General features: G+C 38.6%; 1 protein-coding gene across 6 annotated transcripts in view; it reads right to left on the bottom strand.

Moving 5' to 3' along the window:
- LOC109422466 (uncharacterized) overlaps positions 1-20,271 on the bottom strand; it is a 355,145-nt gene that overhangs the window by 232,316 nt on the left and 102,558 nt on the right. For all 6 annotated transcript variants that reach the window (XM_062852222.1, XM_029879793.2, XM_062852225.1 and 3 more), the window contains exon 3: positions 7,656-8,059. In XM_062852222.1, the coding sequence (XP_062708206.1) occupies positions 7,656-8,059 (404 nt within the window). The remainder of the gene's footprint in view (positions 1-7,655; positions 8,060-20,271) is intronic.

Below are 20,271 nucleotides of genomic sequence, written 5' to 3'. Positions count from 1 at the left end.
AGCGAGCGAAAACACGAGGAGCCAAAGCAGTAGCCCGTCAGCGCTTTTCTGCTCTCGGGAAGGAAGTGAAACGCTCATGTAGACGGGAGTAAAGTTCGGCCAAAACTCTTTTTATGTGTTTAATCAAAGTTATAGGTTGTCTAGATATGTTATATAGTATTTTTAGTGTTTTAAAAGGGGTATTCAAAAATTACGTAACCTCAATAATTTAAAAAATTGTATAATTCAGTAAACCCCATATTTTTTTAGATATTTTGTTAGAAAATCAATTTGAATTGAATTAAATGATCAACTTTCGATCAAATTCAATCAAGTTTGTTCAAAACGTGTAAAAAATGTGGGAAGATAAATTTTATTTCAGTCAAAAATGGAAAAATAACGTAAAATATATGAAAAAACATGACTTTTTTAAACAACTCTAATTTGAAAACCAGCAAATTTCTGCAAAATATTTAAACGTTTTTATGCAGCCCTAGGCATGATGTTTAAGATGTACTATTCGAAATTGCGGCGACACGTGACGACACGAATCGTTTTTTAACTTAAAAATTATCAAAATTCGTAGGATACAATATATGAAAATTTGAAATGTTTTGTGACATATTAATTTTGCACCATACATGCATTCAAACTGTTCAACAACAAGCTTTCATATGCTGGATAACATAAAACATATATTACATTCTCAAAATATTAATATTTTACTTTTTTCGAGTGGTTCATTTTTCAATTTTGTGACATAGGCCACTTTGGCAGTGAAAATGTCATTGAAATATAAAAGCTGGTATGCTTTGAATTAAGAATCATAAAACTACAATACATCAACTTTGTTATAAGATAAAATTAAGTTTAAAAATATCAAATTCGTTTTTTGGGAGTTTTGGCCGCCCCTTTGTATGGAGCCCGACCAATGTGCGAAGGCGAGAAAGCCGCAAACACCGGCGACATCCGTCTCCTCTACGATGTTTCACGTCGCCTTAGTGGGGATAAGATGAATGCTACGATGCCCGTGAAAGACAAGTCTGGACAGTTACTGACCGACCCGGCTGACTAGTTGAAACGCTGGTTCTAGCACTTTGGAAACCTGTTTCAAGTGTCGCCCACGCCATCAACAACTCAGCATGATTCGCCAAGGGTTGGACGCATTACCCGTGTCAACATCGAAGCTCTATCAGAGCAAGAGACAGAAACAGCCATCCCCCGTAGCATGAAATCAAACAGGGCCCCAGGACACATTCGCATATCAGCTGAGATGCTCAAAGCTGACCCCGTAATATCCGCTCAACTGCTGCATCAATCATTCTGCAACATATGGGAAACAACGACATTTCCGGCCGAATGGATGCAAGGCGTCTAAGTAAAGGTACCGAAAAAGGGTGACCTGACTGTATGCGATAATTGGCGGAGCATCATGTTACTGTGTATCGTTCTCAAAGTCCTTTGCAAAGTGATCCTTAACCGGATACAGTAGAAGATTGACGCAATTCTCCGCTGGCAGTGCGCAGGATTCCGTGCCGGACGATCCTGTGAGGACCATATTGTCACACTCCCTATTATTCTGGAGCAAATCAATGATTACAAAAAGCTTTCGATCGTCTTAACCCGTTTCGGTCCTAGTTGGGAATTTAATTTCAAAAAATCACTGTGACTGCATTTTCCAACCGATTTTTACGAAATTTTGTACGAAGATCGCGCTACATCTCTAGTTGTATGGAAAAATATTAAAATGTTATTTTGGTCCTTGGGGTCTGAGTTATTGAAGGGGTTATATGGGTCAAATCGGGTCAAAAATGGACCAACTTCCTTTTAACCACTGATTACTTGTAAAAAACACATGCAATATGATTGCAAACATGTTCAATAATCTTTTTATTATTACAGACGCATAGTTTGAGTAAATTGGGATTGTCTGGTTTTGGTTCCGGATGTTCCGGGTCGCGTTTGGGGTGCGTTCGGAGGACACTTCTCAAACGTTCCCTACACATGACATTTTGTGTCGCATAATTCTAAAAACAAGCTTGTCATGATTCATTCTTCATAATTTTGTATACTAAGTATATTGAAGGAATATTCAGAGGTTTTTTTGACATACTGAACCTGGGACCATCCGGGGAAATGGCCATTTTGCAAACAGTTATGAAACATGGCTTGCGACATATCAATCTTCATGTTCTTGCCAAACAAGTATGTTAGAGTAGAATTCAGAGGTTTTTAGACATATTGGCCGCCATCCCGGATGTTCCGGGAACCTGGAACCACCCGGGAAGTGGTCATTTTCCAAATTGTTATGAAACATGGATTGCGACACATCAATCTTCATAATTTTGCAAAACAAGTGTGCTAGAGTAGAATTCAGAGGTTTTTGGACATATTGGCCATCATCCCGGATGTTCCGGGAACCTGCGACCACCCGGGGAAGTGGCCATTTTCCAAACAGTTATGAAACATAGCTTGCGACATATCAATCTTCATGATTTTGCAAAACAAGTAAGGCAGAGGAGAATTTAGAGGTTTTTGGACATACTGGCTGCCATCCCGGATGTTCCGGGAACCTGGGACCATCCGGGGAAATGGCCATTTTCCAAACAGTCATGAAACATGGCTTGTGACATATCAATCTTCATGTTTTTGCCAAACAAGTATGTTAGAGTAGAATTCAGAGGTTTTTAGACATATTGGCCGCCATCTCGAATATTCCGGGAACCTGGAACCACCCGGGAAGTGGTCATTTTCCAGATTGTTATGAAACATGGATTGCGACACATCAATCTTCATAATTTTGCAAAACAAGTGTGCTAGAATAGAATTCAGAGGTTTTTGGACATATTGGCCACCATCCCGGATGTTCCGGGAACCTGCGACCACCCGGGGAAGTGGCCATTTTCCAAAAAATTATGAAACATGGCTTGCGACATATCAATCTTCATGATTTTGCAAATGAAGTATGTTAGAGGAGAATTTAGAGGTTTTTGGACACATTGGCCACAATTCCGTATGTTCCGGGAACCTGGAACCACCCGAGGAAGTGGCCATTTCTCAAACAGTTATGAACTAAGGCTTGCGACATGTCAATCTTCATGATTTTGCAAAACAAGTAAGGCAGAGGAGAATTTAGAAGTTTTTGGACATATTGGCCGCCATTCCGGATGTTCCAGGGACCTGGAACCATCTGGGGAAGTGGTCATTTTCCAAACAATTATGAAACAAGGCATGCGACATATCAATCTTCATGATTTTGCAAAACAAGTATGTTAGAGGAGAATTTAGAGATTTTTGGACATATTGGCCATAACTCCGGATGTTTCGGGAACCTGGAACCACCCGGGGAAGTGGCCATTTTCCAAATTGTTATGAAACAAGGCATGCGACATATCAATCTTCATGATTTTGCAAAACAAGTATGTTAGATGAGAATTTAGAGGTTTTTGTACATATTGGCCATAATTCCGGATGTTCCGGGAGCCTGGAACCACCCGGGGAAGTGGGCATTTTCCAAATTGTTATGAAACATGGCTTGCGACATATCAATCTTCATGATTTTGCAAAACAAGTATGTTAGAGGAGAATTTAGAGGTTTTTGGACAAATTGGTCACCATTCCGGATGTTCCGGGATTACGATGAGCACCTCAATGGCGACGTTGCAAGTATCGAAGGTGGCGTGGTAACAGATCTAGGAGTATGTGCACAGGACGAAAGACTTCCGGCCCCTGACCTTCAAGAGATTGAGGAGGAGGTTAGCCGGTTGAAAAACAACAAAGCCGCTGGATCAGATCAACTACCAAGCGAGCTTCTAAAATACGGTGGAGAAGCACTGGTGAGAGCACTACACTGGGTCATTACCAAGATTTGGGAGGAGGAAGTATTACCGGAGGAATGGATGGAAGGTATCGTGTGTCCCATCTACAAAAAGGGCGACAAGTTGGATTGCGGGAACTACCGCGCGATCACACTACTGAGCGCTGCCTACAAAATACTATCTCAAATTTTATGCCGCCGTCTATCACCGATTGCAAGAGAGTTCGTGGGGCAATATCAGGCTGGATTTATGGGTGAACGCGCTACAACGGACCAGATGTTCGCCATCCGCCAGGTGTTGCAGAAATGCCGCGAATACAACGTGCCCACACATCGCTTGTTCATCGATTTCAAATCGGCGTATGATACAATCGATCGAGAACAGAATCCGGATTCCCGGATAAACTGATACTTTGATCCTTTGATCAAGGCGACGATGGATCGAGTGATGTGCGTAGTTCGAGTATCAGGGACACTCTCGAGTCCCTTCGAATCTCGCAGAGGGTAACGGCAAGGTGATGGTCTTTCGTGCTTGTTGTTCAATATTGCTTTAGAGGGTGTAATTAGGAGTGCGGGGATAAACACGAGTTGAATGATTTTCACGAAGTTCATTCAGCTGCTTGGTTTCGCTGGTGATATTGATATTATTGATCGTAAATTTGAGACGATGGCGGAAACGTACATCCGACTAAAGAGTGAAGCCAGGCGAATCGGATTAGTCATTAATGTGTCGAAGACAAAGTACATGATGGCAAAGGGCTCCAGGGAGGAATCACCGCGCCCGCCACCCCGAATTCATATCGACGGTGATGAAATCGAGGCGGTTGAAGAATTCGTGTACTTGGGCTCACTGGTGACCGACGACAACGACACCAGCAGAGAAATTCAGAGGCGCATTGTGGCAGGAAATCGTGCCTACTTTGGACTCCGCAGAACTCTACGATCGAATAAAGTTCGCCGTAACACGAAGTTAACCATCTACAAAACGTTGATTAGACCGGTTGTCCTCTATGGGCACGAAACATGGACCCTACGTGCAGAGGACCAACGCGCCCTTGGAGTTTTCGAACGGAATGTGTTGCGTACCATCTACGGCGGAGTGCAGATGGAAGACGGGACTTGGAGAAGGCGAATGAACCACGAGCTGCATCAGCTGCTGGGAGAACCAACCATCGTCCATACCGCGAAAATCGGGAGGCTACGGTGGGCGAGTCACGTCATCAGGATGTCGGATAGCAACCCGACTAAAATGGTTCTCGAGAGTCATCCGACCGATACAAGAAGACGTGGAGCGCAGCGAGCTAGGTGGGTCGACCAAGTGGAGGACGATCTGCGGACCCTACGCAGTGTGCGGAACTGGAGACACACATCCATGGACCGAGTGGAATGGAGGCGGCTACTATGTACAGCAGAGGCCACCCCGGCCTTAGCCTGACCGGTAAGGTAAGGTAAGGGAACCTGGAACCACCCGAGGAAGTGGCCATTTCTCAAACAGTTATGAAACAAGGCTTGCGACATGTCAATCTTCATGATTTTGCAAAACAAGTATGTTAGAGGAGAATTTATAGATTTTTGGACATATTGGTCACAATTCCGGATGTTCCGGGAACCTCGAACCACCCGGGGAAGTGGCCATTTTCCAAAATAATGAAGATTGATATGTCGTAAGCCATGTTTCATAATTGTTTGGAAAATGGCCACTTCCCCAGGTGGTTCCACTTCCACGGGTGGTTCCATGTTCCCGGATTATCCGAGATCGTAGCCAGTATGTCCAAAAACGTCTGAACTCTCCTCTAGCATACTTATTTTGCAAAATCATGAAGATTGATATATCGCAAGCCATGTTTCATAATTGTTTGGAAAATGGCCACTTCCCCAGGTGGTTCCAAGTTCCCGTAACATCCGGAATTGTGGCCAATATGCCCAAAAACGTCTAAATTCTCCTCTAACATACTTGTTTTGCAAAAACATGAAGATTGATATGTCGCAAGCCATGTTTCATAACTGTTTGGAAAATGGCCACTTCTCCGGATGGTCCCAGGTTCTCGGAACATCCGGAATGGTGGCCAATATGTCCAAAAACCTCTGAATTCTACTCTAGCACACTTGTTTTGCAAAATTATGAAGATTGATGTGTCGCAATCCATGTTTCATAACAATTTGGAAAATGGCCACTTCCCGGGTGCTTCCAGGTTCCCGGAACATCCGGGATGGCGGCCAGTATGTCAAAAAACCTTTGAATATTCCTTCAATATACTTAGTATACAAAATTATGAAGAATGAATCATGATAAGCCTGTTTTTAGTATTATGCGAGACAAAATGTCATGTGTAGGGAACGTTTGAGAAGTGTCCTCCGAACGCACCCCAAACGCGACCCGGAACATCCGGAACCAAAACCAGACAATCCCAATTTACTCAAACTATGCGTCTGTAATAATAAAAAGATTATTGAACATGTTTGCAATCATATTGCATGTGTTTTTTACAAGTAATCAGTGGTTAAAAGGAAGTTGGTCCATTTTTGACTCGATTTGACCCATATAACCCCTTCAATAACTCAGACCCCAAGGACCAAAATACCATTTTAATATTTTTCCATACAACTAGAGATGTAGCGCGATCTTCGAACAAAATTTCGTAAAAATCGGTTGGAAAATGAAGTCACAGTGATTTTTTGAAATTAAATTCCCAACTAGGACCGAAACGGGTTAATCACGAAAACATGTGGGAAGCCCTCAGGCGCAAGGGTGTTCCTGAGAAAATGATCGGCCTCATTGAAGCACAGTGCAGGGCATTTTCGTGCAGAGTACTGCACAACGGTGTTTTGTCCGATCCCATCCGGTCGTTGCTGGAGTGAGGCCTGGTAGGTGCGATTGATCGTGAACCAAATCGTGGGTTAATGTGGCAGCCCATTACCATGGAGTGCCTAAATGACTTCGAACTGGCTGATGACGTTGCTCTCCTAGCTCAACGGCGCTCTGATATGCAGAACAAGCTCGATGATCTTGCCGATCGCTCCTCTGTGGCATGTCTTACCATCAACGCCAACAAGACCAAACCGTTGGATGTAAACACGGTCAACCCTTCCAGTTTTACGGTAGCTGGGCAATCAGTGAAGAATGTTAAAAGTTTCCAATATCTTGGTAGTCAAATGGCAGCCGATGGCGGCACCAAGATCGACATAGGTGCACGGATCAAGAAGGCGAGGGCTGCTTTTCCGAATTTGAGAAATGTATGGTCGACGCACCAAAATCCGACTTTTCAACTCAAACGTGAAATCTGTGCTGCTACATGCCAGTGAAACCTGGTGTGTATCAGTGGAGAACACTCCACGGCTGCAGGTCTTAATCAATAGATGCCTGAGGTAAATAATTCATACATGGTGGCCTCACAATTGGATCTCCAACGCAGGACATCGTAGCAGAGGCAGACCCAGAGACTCATGGCGGCGCAGCCTCAACAACGAAATCAATCAAGTCGACAGAAATTTGACCTGGCCACAGGTCAAGGCGATGGCGGGCAATCACCCAGGATGGAGATCTTTCAGTTCGGCCCTCTGCACCTCCATGGATGCTCAGGACTGAAAGTAAGTAGTATGTAGTAGTAATTCATGGACGCTCCCTAAAATTTCGACATTTGTTTTTTTAGATCCATTGAGAATTGCTGTGATATGATATGAAATTTTAAACCATTTAAGTGCTAGCTATCTCGTCATTCATTGTAATGAATAAAAATTCAAACTGTAGAGGTACCTGTAAAAATAATCTTGATATTTGAACTGATCCAGCGTCCTGTACGAATACTAAATAGGGCCACTGTTCGCACGTGTATGAGCATTATTCTTCCACACAACTTACCTCTTTCGAACGTTCTGCACTCTTTCCGCCCGGCGATGCACCCGCTTTCGCCGAACTGGTCTGTACTTGGTTGTCGTTCGGCATCGATTCCGGTCCGATCGCTCGAAGCAGGAATAAAAATTTCAATACCTGCTTCCAGGCATCCCGTTGCCGAGCGACGTCCACTGGATTGTTGTTAAACTTTCGGCGCCCGAAACCCTGCACCAACTCTGCCACACGTTTGACCACCACCGTCGATCGGCGCCACTGCTCGTCACTACCATTCGAAGCACTAACGAAATTTCCACTGGCCTGGCCACTCCCGCCACCGAAATAGAGCTCCAACGAAAGAGCCTGAAGTGGCCTCAAGAGCAGCTCGTCGATGCTATCACTAGCACTGGCACTTGGTTTGCCGGCGTTGGGACCTGTGTTTTTTCGATCCAAGGAAGAGATAGAACAAGAAAATAGGGTAAATTTACGCTTTCGTTATGAGTCAACCGTGTTTGATTTAGGAAGCTAAAATGGTGAAAATTTAATGAATCGTAAATTATGGAGCATAATTATCGCACAATTTCTGCACGGTACTTCACGGCACGCTGGCTAACAGCCGATTATAAATTTTTGCCCGAAGTTTTATACCCTCGTTAGCTTTGCAGATGTATGAATTGTTGCATACCTAGAGTCAGTGTTGCAAAAATTCAATTCATTCATTTGAACACTAACCAACCAATCTGTTCAGTCATTTTTTCTTCTAGTTATGTTCAAAACGATTTCATTCAATCAGAGCACCTATCAAATGAGAAGCGAATCCTTGTCAATTGAATAGATTGTCACTCGAATGAGTAGCTTAACTCGAAACACGAAAAACCCCGCAAAATTCCGTCAGACTGAAAAAATGTCGAATGTCGGGTCAAAGTCGGGTCAATTTTTATCGAATGTTGGGCCACTGTTGGACCAACATCCATCAAGTATTGGGTCTAAGTTGGGTTTGGTGGCCAAAATAAAAATAGGTGAATGATAGGTTGATGTCGGGTTTGACGACATCAACGATGGTAAAAGCTTGGAACCTACAACACCACACATTTATGCTTCCTAGCTGGGGCTCAATTGAATGATATGTGCCTTGACTGAGGCTGGAGCTGATGTCAATTGAATGATCAGAGGCTATTCAATTGATATTCCGATAGTAAATGGAAAAATGAGTGGTTACCATTCTCAATTTCAGCTTTAAATGTCGGTTGATACTGACACTTCGCACCACTGCCTAGAGTAAAGTGCGAACGCGTGATGTAGATCCTTTTAGCATACTACCTTCGAACACTTTGCTGGATCCAATTATCCAATTATCCATTATTTGTCCAAATTGTTTATGATCGCTATACTGCCGGTGGAAGCATAATTGCCACATGTGCATTTTTGGCAATATTGAGATTTTGCAGCCCATGACCATGTATCATGGTGTACTATAATATATGGAAATAAAAATAGTAGTTTGTTCCGAAAATTGTTGAAAAATCCAACGCCGATTTGTCACATTCTGAAAAGTGGACGCATAAGTGTCACGTTTCATTGGAAATCCTATGAAATTAAAAAATCACTCTAAAACTAACATTAGTGCTCAAATTCAAAATTGGTTGATGTTAGAAAACGACTCGGCATTTATGCTTCATAGTTGAGACAATTTTGCTTTTTCGAACTTTGGACGCGATTTTCTCGATTGTCTGTTTTTGCACATGTGACATTTATGCGTCCACCGGCAGTATACTTGTCGCTATATCATATATCATTCAATTGGTAGGTATATCTCATTCAATTGCATAATTAGTTGATTGAATTGCGCATGTCGTTTCAACCATGTAGACGGGCTTGATTATCTAACGGCTACCGCTTATGATTCGTATGCAGAAGGTACTGGGTTCAATCCCTACCCAATTGATGTTGCATAAATCACGCACATATATTGACAGGCATTACCCTATATAAACCATTTAAGTTGAAATAAAGTGGGAAGTGGCGCCACCATTGTTGAATTACGATTATGAGGAATTCCACGGAGTCATGTCAGTCGATCCTGAGCGACCATTTCAAAAATATCTGAAACTTTGCACAGTTTTTCAATTTCATATAAATCGCCATTTTTTTATATTAAACCTTCATATTCACTCACGACTAACTTTTCAAAAGGGTGTATGCGAAAATAGTTCTAAAATATTCTAAAAGCTGTACAGCAAAAACGGATTGTTCGATTGTTATAAATTTTTCAGCAAAGTTAGATAACTAAATGATGATTCCTTAGAAAATATACACTGTAAAAAATTTCTTTTTCTACTTTGAAAAAATATGATATTTGTCACAAAAACTCAAATATCTCAAAACCCTATCTTTTAACCAACTTCAATTTTTTAGGGGAAATGGCCCATTATATCAGCTATCTACCATAAAATTTTGGTGATGGTAAACTGATAAACAAAAAAGTTATGATATTTCAAACATTTCACAATTTTTACATTTAGTAACAAAAAAAAAATTTTTTCTGTGTAAATTATTTCGAGAATTATATTTTGATGCTGATTTTATTGTAAAGGCTACCGCCTGAATTAAACAAGTTGTTTTCATGATACTTTAGTTTGATTACTCGTAATTACTATAGTATCTATTTGAAACTTAGACGCGATCCAGTGTTGTGATCAAAAATATTGAGATTGTCATACTTTTTATTGTACGTGACTGGTGAAAAAATCCCTTGATAGTGTTGAAAAGCTGTTGATTATAAGAAAAATGGAATTGAATTTATTTTTAAGACAAAAGCTGTATAATAAAAGTTTTTTATACGCGTATACGTCTAGTTTATCCGCAAAAAAAAATCCCTCTTACACACTTATTTCTGAATTGCCTGTTCGGTACTTTTTTGACGAGATTATAACAGCAGTACGATCTCGGTAGTTTCGGTAATCGATTTTACTGAGGCTCAGTAAAACAACTGTCAAAATCGTATGGAAAAGGTAAACAATGCATTTTTGCTGAACGAGTTCGGTGCTCAGCAGTTTTAATCTCGTCAAAAAATTACCGAACTCGGTAATCAAAATTAAGTGTGTAGAGAACAGACTTTATGATCGGAAGAATGCGAGTAACTTCAACAACAACAAATGCATAAGAGGTACATACCACAGACAAACAGACGAAACGCCTAGAACAATTTTAGTGAAAATTCATCGCCCAGTTCACACTATCACCACCTGGTGGAAACGTTTCACGAAACACTGCGTTGTGCAATATCGTCATCAGAAGGCGCTAGTGTGAAACGTCAAACGCAAAGAAAAACGATGGGCGCTCTTCTTGTTATGAAAGCCACAACCAAGATTCAAAATGATCGTTGAAGGCGTGGTCAATGAAAATTTCGCCAGTGTTACGTTTGTTTGTCTGTATACATACCTGACAATGCTCACGAAAAAAAAACAAAAAAATACTACCGCTATGAATATTAAAAATTGTATAGTATTTTTTTTCTTCAGCCACCAACACCAAACAAGTAAGTTAAAATTAATAAGTGATTTTGTTTATTATAATCTAACGAACAAGATGAACAGTCGCTTTCTCAAAGGTCTTCAACTCAACGCTCCACAGTGGGATCATTCTAAAAAAAGACGATCAAAACCTCTAAGAGCCGTTAGATGACATTTTAGCATATAGGTGTCTTTGGAAGATATGTTCAGCAAAATCATCTCTATTTTTATGCATATTCACTGTATGGTAAAACTGTAGGGTGAACCCGAGCAAAAAAATATTTTTTCAAAATATTTTTTTAGAGGGTAGATATCTTCAGCAAAGTTGTAGAACAAGTAATTTCAAGTAACTTTGCTGAAGACATCATATAGTTTGGACTTCATTTTTAGGGAGAAAGTATGAAAGTTTAAAAAACAACTTAAAAATCAGTTTTTTTAACTTTTCCATGATTATATCGTAAAATTTCAACGTGATATGTTCTACAAGTTTGTAGGTACTACTGGAATACACTACCTTGCCGAAGACACCAACTCTGTAGAATTGAAAATTGCTCCAGTAAACCATTTTTTTTTTGAAATTTTTTCACTATTTTCACTATTGAATATTTTTTGAATAGGCACTTTTTGGCAGCCGTGCTATCAAAATTTCAATGCTTTATCATGTCCAGAATAGACCAAAAGTGACTTAACAATCGGGTCTGATAAGGCACTTTGATTTCTGATGCTATTTTAATAGTCATTTTTCAAAGAAAATATTCACAAATTTCATACAAATCATTTAATACAAACTGAAAACTCACGAAAACTTTTCGACATTAATATTTGTTAATACAAATAGTATTCTTGTTGAAATAGTCTACATTTCTAACACTGTGGTTGACTTTACATTGAATACCCGACAAAAATATCGCTTTTTAAATTTTTAGATGAGTTAAAAACTCACTATTGAATATTTTTTGAGTAGGCACTTTTTGGCAGCCGTGCTGTCAAAATTTTTATGGTTCATTATGTCCAGAACAGACCAAAATTGACTTAACAATCGGGTATGATTAGGCACTCTGATATCTGAAGCTTTTTAATAGTAATTTTCAAGGAAAATATTCACAAGTCTCATGCAACCTTTCGATATTATTTTTAGCTCATCCAAGTAGTAATTCTGAATAAAAAAATCAAGTTAAACAAATATAGTCTATTTCAACTGTTAGTGTCATTTATTTTGAACAACAAATTTTGAAAGAGGGAAAAGCCTCTTTGAGTGATTTCTTCATTTCCATTCTCAAAAAGGCACAAAACCTTTTTATCTTTCCAAAAAATCGTTATAATATAAACTTAAAACTAAAGGCTCCTCCGGAAAAGTAACCATAATCGAGCCGTGATCTTGATGCGGTTTTGTCAAGGGATTACCCAAGGTAATATGTTTACGACGAAGGAATTTTTTAAAATCATGGACAGGAATCGACCTAACGGACGCAGTTCTTCAAAACTGGAATTTAAAGAGATTTTAAAGAATATCAAACAGCATAACCAATTTCAATAAAATATCTGTGAAGAATTTTCATCATGACGTCAGATTTACAACCTAGAATATCTCTAACAGATACTGGCTATTTCAATGTGATGTAACAATGTTTCACTCGTTTTATTTTATTTTTTTTATTTTCAATACAAAACTTATAGAGGCATTCATTATATTTTCGCCTTTTTAGTTTTTTAACAGAAGTTATAATGTTATAAATTATCATTGTTTATAATTGATATATATTGATATATATTGATTAATGTATGTATTTTAACATAAACAAATGCACTGGGAATTACAATAAAAAATTAGATAAAAAATACAGTTTTTAATTGGTTTTAAAATCTCATCTAAAAATTTAAAAAACGATATTTTTTGTCGGGTATTCAATGTAAAGTCAACCACAGTGTTGGAAATGTAGACTATTTCAACAAGAATACTATTTGGATTAACAAATATTAATGTCGAAAAGTTTTCGTGAGTTTTCAGTTTGTATTAAATGATTTGTATGAAATTTGTGAATATTTTCTTTGAAAAATGACTATTAAAATAGCATCAGAAATCAAAGTGCCTTATCAGACCCGATTGTTAAGTCACTTTTGGTCTATTCTGGACATGATAAAGCATTGAAATTTTGATAGCACGGCTGCCAAAAAGTGCCTATTCAAAAAATATTCAATAGTGAAAATAGTGAAAAATTTTCAAAAAAATTGGTTTACTGGATCAATTTTCAATTCTACAGAGTTGATGTCTTCGGCAAGGTAGTGTATTCCAGTAGTACCTACAAACTTGTAGAACATATCACGTTGAAATTTCACGATATAATCATGGAAAAGTTCAAAAAAGTGATTTTGAGGTTGTTTTTTAAATTTTCATATTTTCTCCCAAAAAATGAAGTCCAAGCTATATGATGTCTTCAGCAAAGTTACTTGAAATTACTTGTTCTACAACTTTGCTGAAAACATCTACCCTCTAAAAAATTATTTTGAAAAAATATTTTTTTGCTCGGGTTCACCCTACAGTTTTACCATACAGTGAATATGCATAAAAATAGAGACGATATTTCTGAACACATCTTACAAAGACACCTATATGCTAAAATGTCATCTAAAGGCTCTTAGAGGTTTTGATCGTCTTTTTTCAGAATGATCCCACTGTGCGCTCTCTTGTAGACCGTTTGATGAAAAAAAATGTTCAAAAGAGTTACGAAATCTCACCGAAAGCACCATAGATAAACTGAAAGAGACTGGTTATGCCCAAATGTCCACATTGTGTACAAAATTACGCATTTGCACGTCCTGCCGTCTAGAATTTGACAAACGAGCCATCTGTATATCATCGGTAAAGCAGGGCGCAGGAAGTTCGAAAACGACAACAACTGAGAAATTGCCATCAGCGACATCTGTTTAAACAATTTAATTACGCCCCTTTTCAAAAATGCCCTGTAATATTCTTCAACATCTATACCCATTTCAATATTTTTAACGTTGCAAAACACGCTTTCAACATTCATCTTGAAGAAGAGGGAAAACACTTGTCCTCAAATGTAACAGCAAATTAATGAATAAACGACTAATGCGCGGAGGGCGTGATAAAATCGGAACATTACGGTACATAGTATATTATATTATATGTATATATAATATATAATAAAAACAACTTGTTTTACTCACGCAAGGCCATTAACAATAAAATCAGCATCAAACTTCAATTTCCGGCCGAAATAATTTACACTAAAAAAAATTATTACTAAATGTGAAAATTGTGAAATGTTTGAATTGTCATAACTTTTTTGTTTATTTTCATGGTAGATTGCTAATACAATGGACCGTTTTCTCTAAAAAATTACGTTGGTAAAAAGATAGGGTTTTGAGATATTTGAGTTTTTGTGACAAAAATGATATTTTTTAATGTTAAAAAAGATTTTTTTCACAGTGTATATTTTCTTAGGAATCGCCATTTAGTTATCTAACTTTGCTGAACAATAAAATCAGCATCAAATCGCAATTCCCGGCCGAAATAATTTACACAGAAAAATTTTTTTTACTAAATTTAAAAATTGTGAAATTTTTGAAATGTTATAACTTTTTTGTTTATTAGTTTACCATCACCAAATTTTTATGGTAGATTGCTAATACAATGGACCGTTTTCCCTAAAAAATTCAAGTTGGTAAAAAGATGGGGTTTTGAGATATTTGAGTTTTTGTGACAAAAATGATGTTTTTCAATGATAAAATAGATTTTTTTTCACAGTGTATATTTTCTTAGAAATCACCATTTAGCTATCTAACTTTGCTGAAAAATTCATAACAATCGAACAATCCGTTTTTGCTGTGCATATTTTTGAATATTTTTGAACCATTTTCACATACACCCTTTTGAAAAGTTAGTCGTGGCTCTAAATAAAAATTTGATATCGAAAAATGGCGATTTAGATGGAACTGAAAAACTGTGCAAAGTTTCAGTTCAATAGAAAATCATGAATTAAAAATTTTCCTTAATTTTGATGCTGTTGCTTGGAATCGCTCTTATACCAGTGTAATCGTGAGTCAGCAATAGTGGCTCCACTTGCCACTTTAGTTCAACCTTAATGGTTAATGTAGGGCAATGCGTGCCAATATATGCCACGGCGTGTGTATGGGAAAAGTTTATAACAAAAAAATGGGCATCGTCAAATTTTTCGCTATTCAAAAATAGAGGCTTTCAGCTTTCATTTGCAGGGTCCCTCAAAAAAATCCACCGATGGATGCCGAACAACTTTTTCAGAATACTGTTTTTCCCCATACAAAATGCACGGTTCCAAATTAATCCCTATTTCTACTTAACAAACATACCCAATTTTTGTATGAAAAAGTTCCCCCGATGGAATATTTCGATGTTGGGCTTGAATGAAAGCTGGTAGCGTCAACTTTCACGTAGCGTAAAAATTAGCGATTCCCATTTTTTTGTAATAAATTTGTTCTACCAGACACACCGTGATGCGCTTTACATATGCAATCCGTATAGCTTCAACAGCATGGTTACTTGGGTAGTGCGTCCCCTTCCTCCTACATTGTATCTTTCTATGTGTACTTTCTCTTTCCTCTCTACATATACAACTCATGTACATTCATTTGTTCGTTCGTAGTCATCGCTAGAATCAGAAACGGGTCAAAGAAAATCCATTTCCCTTCCTTTCAACTTTCATTGCACAGTATCTGTCAGGAAACGCCTACGAGTTATGCAATCATGCGAACTGTTCCGCATAACTTCATAATGATAAAACACGCAATTCTATCACCTAACGCAGTGTTTCCCAAACTTTTAAGAGGTATCGCCCCCTTGGAGCTTGAGAAAAACTTTTTCGCCCCCCAAAATGAGATATATTATTTTTATGAAAAAAGGCTGAAACTTAGTTGAGCTGAAGCCCTCAAAAACCCACTATTTGACACTACTGTGGGAAACTGATATTTAATGTATCCAGGCTTGTTATTTGCTCCCACAATGTGCCTCAAATGAACGTTTTTGCTCTCTTTATCTTTGTGCGTTCCTACCGAAGTCGTTTGTGCGGAGCGATGCACAAAGAGAGAACGGGAGCGAGACCAAGAGAAACTTCGAGCCACTTGAATCAACACAAAGTGTAACTTTTTTGTGCCTCATTTTTGAGCAACCCGGTAAGTTGGTGGACTATTTTTATGGCGTTGTTCGCAGTATGAGCTCGCCGATCGGGTGGTATGTCATAATTGCACATATAAATACTTGTGCAATTGTTAATAAATGATTTGTTATCACAAACATATTCATGTTTACTCCCGGCGTACACAAAGTGCCTCAATTTTGAGGAAACGCACTTTTTTGAGCAATCAATCCGCACGTTTTTCGGAGTCACAAGCTACAAGCAGGAAGCTGAAACAAAACGAGAGAAAACGCTCTAGCTTTGAATGCGGGAGCGCGGAGCAGATTTTTTGTTCTCTTGTTTTGCTCTGAGGAGGATTCCATGCCTGAATGTATCTAAATTAGTATCGCTCTTATTAAAAAAAAAACGCATTATTGCATGTATAACAATACATTTTGAAATCATGTTTTTGCTATACATATTCTTGAACAAAACGAGCAAACAGAACGGACTGTAAACATTTACGAAAACTCGTTATCTTACACCAGATATTGTACTAGTGTTTTTGAAAAGGGTTCTCCTACTGGTGGGATATTGCAATACAATTTTAAAAATATTTTTAATACAGAAAGAACAAATCAGGAATATATCTGTGTATTTTCAAATGTAGTCAGCTTTTCAAAGTAAATGCAAATAATGAAAAGCCAGTATAAATTGGAGGAACTTCTATTGTCAAATAAGTAAATATGCTCGGTTTTGATTGATTGATTGATTTGTCTTTATTAGAGAGACTTTCAGCCCTTGGCTGGTTCGTCTCTTTTCGGTTTTGAGGAAAATCAACGCTGTATTCGTGAAAAAAATCAAAATAGCTACTAGTAATAAGTTTGAAATTTTCAAACAATGTGTGATAGCTCCCATCCAAAACGTGTTCTGAAATTCGTCTGAAACATCATGATTTTCATTGAAAATTCCATGCAAAAAAGCGCACATGAATTAAAAACAAAACTTTCTCATCAAGTAAAAAACTGTTCTTCTCATAATCTCTTATAAAAGTTTCTTCATAGTTTCCTAACATGTATAATATTAGATCTCCATAATTCCTAGGAATTATTTAGGAAATTCATATTGCAGGCTTATTTGTATTTTTTTTTTCTTGGAATTTTGACGAAAAGTCCCCATAAACATAAAAACAAATTCTGTAAAATGTAATCGATCTCAAAACAGACATTTTTCAATAATCCTAGAAACAACAAAATTTGAAATGTTGGGGATTTTTTATGATTCAGTTGACATTCTGGACTAGTATTTCATTACTTTTGATTTTTTTCAATTATTCAAAAAATCGCCCCCTTTTTTAGTATTTTCGCCCCCCAATTTTGGTTTTTCACATTTTCGCCCCCTTCGGCCTGATTTTCGCCCCCTGGGGGGCGATTTCGCCCACTTTGGGAATCACCGACCTAACGCCTAGCATCCATGCACCAGAGATGGAAAATGATGAAGATTGCAGCTGAGCAGTCACAAACCAAAACAAACATACTCATGAACAACAGGGGCCCGAGAATACTCGCATTTCTTTATTCGTGAGTAAACGAAGCTGGCAAGCACTTGCATGTGATTCGCGAAGCTTCGTGAGTTTTTTGCATTTTGACGAAATACGCATTTTATCGACTGGCAGTGCTGCTTTTCAGGAACAATCAAACATAAATCATTAGTTTATGTTGGATCATCACTCGATTTGCCATTATAACCACAATAAAATTCACTTCCCGCACCTCCACTAGTTCTTCACGAATAAAAACTCATAAGTGTTTCTGCTTTTGTTTTGCTTCTTACACACGAAGCAGGCGGGTACGAATAAACTCACACACTGTTTACTCTCGGAATCGTGAGTAAGCCTTGTGTTGGCTTTACACTCGCGAATTGCTTCATGATGAGAGTAATTCCATCACTGCCATGCACCAACGCAGCAGGCTGACTAACGCACCATGGCCAAAACACCCCACTGGCCAAAACTGATGGTTCTACACTACAAGGGAGTGTCACTCAAAAATTGTTCATAATCACGGATTCAAAACTCGGATGTCACGTCACCACTGTAGGGTCAAGTGGGGTAAAATGCCATTTTTCAAACTTTCATCGTTTTCAATGATAATTAGCCTCATTTCTTAAGCTTTCAAAGTGGTAACAGCAACTAGACAACATTTGCTCGACTTCAGCAAAAATATTCACTAAACTATTGAATTTTCATCGATTTTTAACGATTTTAAAAACTAATTCGTAAAACGGAAGTGGTACAATAGGTTTTCGGGAATTTCCGACTCCTTTTCCGCCCTCTGTCCCGCTTTTTTCGTATATGAGCTTGAGCATGAGCATAGATGACCGCACAATTCGTTGTTGCTACTCCGTGATTAACCAGAGCAATCGAAATTGTACAAGGAACCAATGAATAGGGCTTGGGACTAGCTTACTATTCTCAATGTACACAGTTCGAGAGCTCTCAACTTTATTAAGGTCAATAACGGCGCCGGCCACGTCCTTATGGTCATCGAGGAAGGGAGGGAATGTTAGTAAGACAAACGTTGTTAAAAAGACCGCGAATCGCTGCATCTCCACGTTTGTCTCAGGAAGGAGATTTTTGTTAGTAGGGATGGGTACATTGTCAGTCTGGGAGTCACCTATGGTTGGTGATATGATTTGACAATGGATCAATAACACTAACTTCCGCGCACAATCGACCACTTTTCAATACGAAACATATCTAATAAAAGAAATCCTGTCACGCGTCTCCACCCCAGCAGGGAGCAGAAACTTTTAGTCCATTCCACGCAGGGATGAACTGAACGCAACAAAGGACACATCAGTAAACCAAAGCGTATGCATTCACAACATGGTACATTGTGAACACTAAACACCCGCCTCTGTCCTGCTTTTTTCGTATATTCAATAAATGGGGTGTTACCCCCCTCTTCGCAAAACGATGGTCGTCATATTTGAATGACCCCTTACATGGAAAGCGTATACATCAACAACCATGCGCCTCCACGTGTGCCTCAATCTCGTTGGAAACACTTGGCTGGTAACAAAATCACCAGAAAACCTTAATTGCTAGCACGAAAAACCGGAAGTTGCCATGCCAATTTTCATTGGGAAATCAAAAGATTTTTCGCGGGTTTGGTGGCCTAGCTTCTGGAAGATGCAAACATATCTTGACACCATTCACCTATAGTAATGATCAAGTCCCATTCAGGAATGATTTTATGGGGTGGGCCATTTTACCCCATCTTGGCATTTTGGACTTTGTTCCCCTATAATGATTGAGCATTTCAATTTTTTCCTAAATTCAGAGATGGTAATACTGTTTATTTATTTTTGCATATTGCGACTCTGAAGTCAATATAGTTAGGATTAGGCTGATTTCAGCATATGTTTTATCAAAATAAATTAATGCCAATAATTTTCCAAGAAATCATCCAAGCATATGGAGCATATGCACTCATAATACCAATCAATCAGTGCTATATCAATGAATTTATTTATTCAGCATGTTTTAGTCTATTTTGGTACACGCATCCAAACGTCCAACTCAATTAATTACACATACAAATTCTGGAGTATGGTTTAAAAGTAGGCACAGCGAAACGCAGCATAGCCTGCATTGCATTCAAAATATTAAGCAATTCCATCCGTTCAAGAAAGTTTCTTCCGCATTGGAATTCTGCAGCCTGCGTTATACACAGAATCTGAAACGTTCAGCTGTTCATGTACACTCTCAACCAATTGCCTTCGCGCTTGACTAGAACGTTCCAACCAACAGCATGATGCTATTGGACCAATAACAGCAAAAAAAAAAGACCGACCGAAAACAACACCGAAGCGACAATAGGTAGTCAGTTACGACCAACTAACGTTGGAAAAGTTTGGCACAAGATTGTCGCCTGTTATTTGTTGGCAGTTGGCAGCTACCTTGAAGAACCGCATGCCATTGCTGTGCTCGAAAGAAGGCGGTAGAATAAAAAGTGA

This window comes from Aedes albopictus, chromosome 2, assembly GCF_035046485.1.
Source record: "Aedes albopictus strain Foshan chromosome 2, AalbF5, whole genome shotgun sequence".
Taxonomy (NCBI): Eukaryota; Metazoa; Arthropoda; class Insecta; order Diptera; family Culicidae; genus Aedes; species Aedes albopictus.
This window is presented reverse-complemented; position numbering and strand designations above follow the sequence as displayed.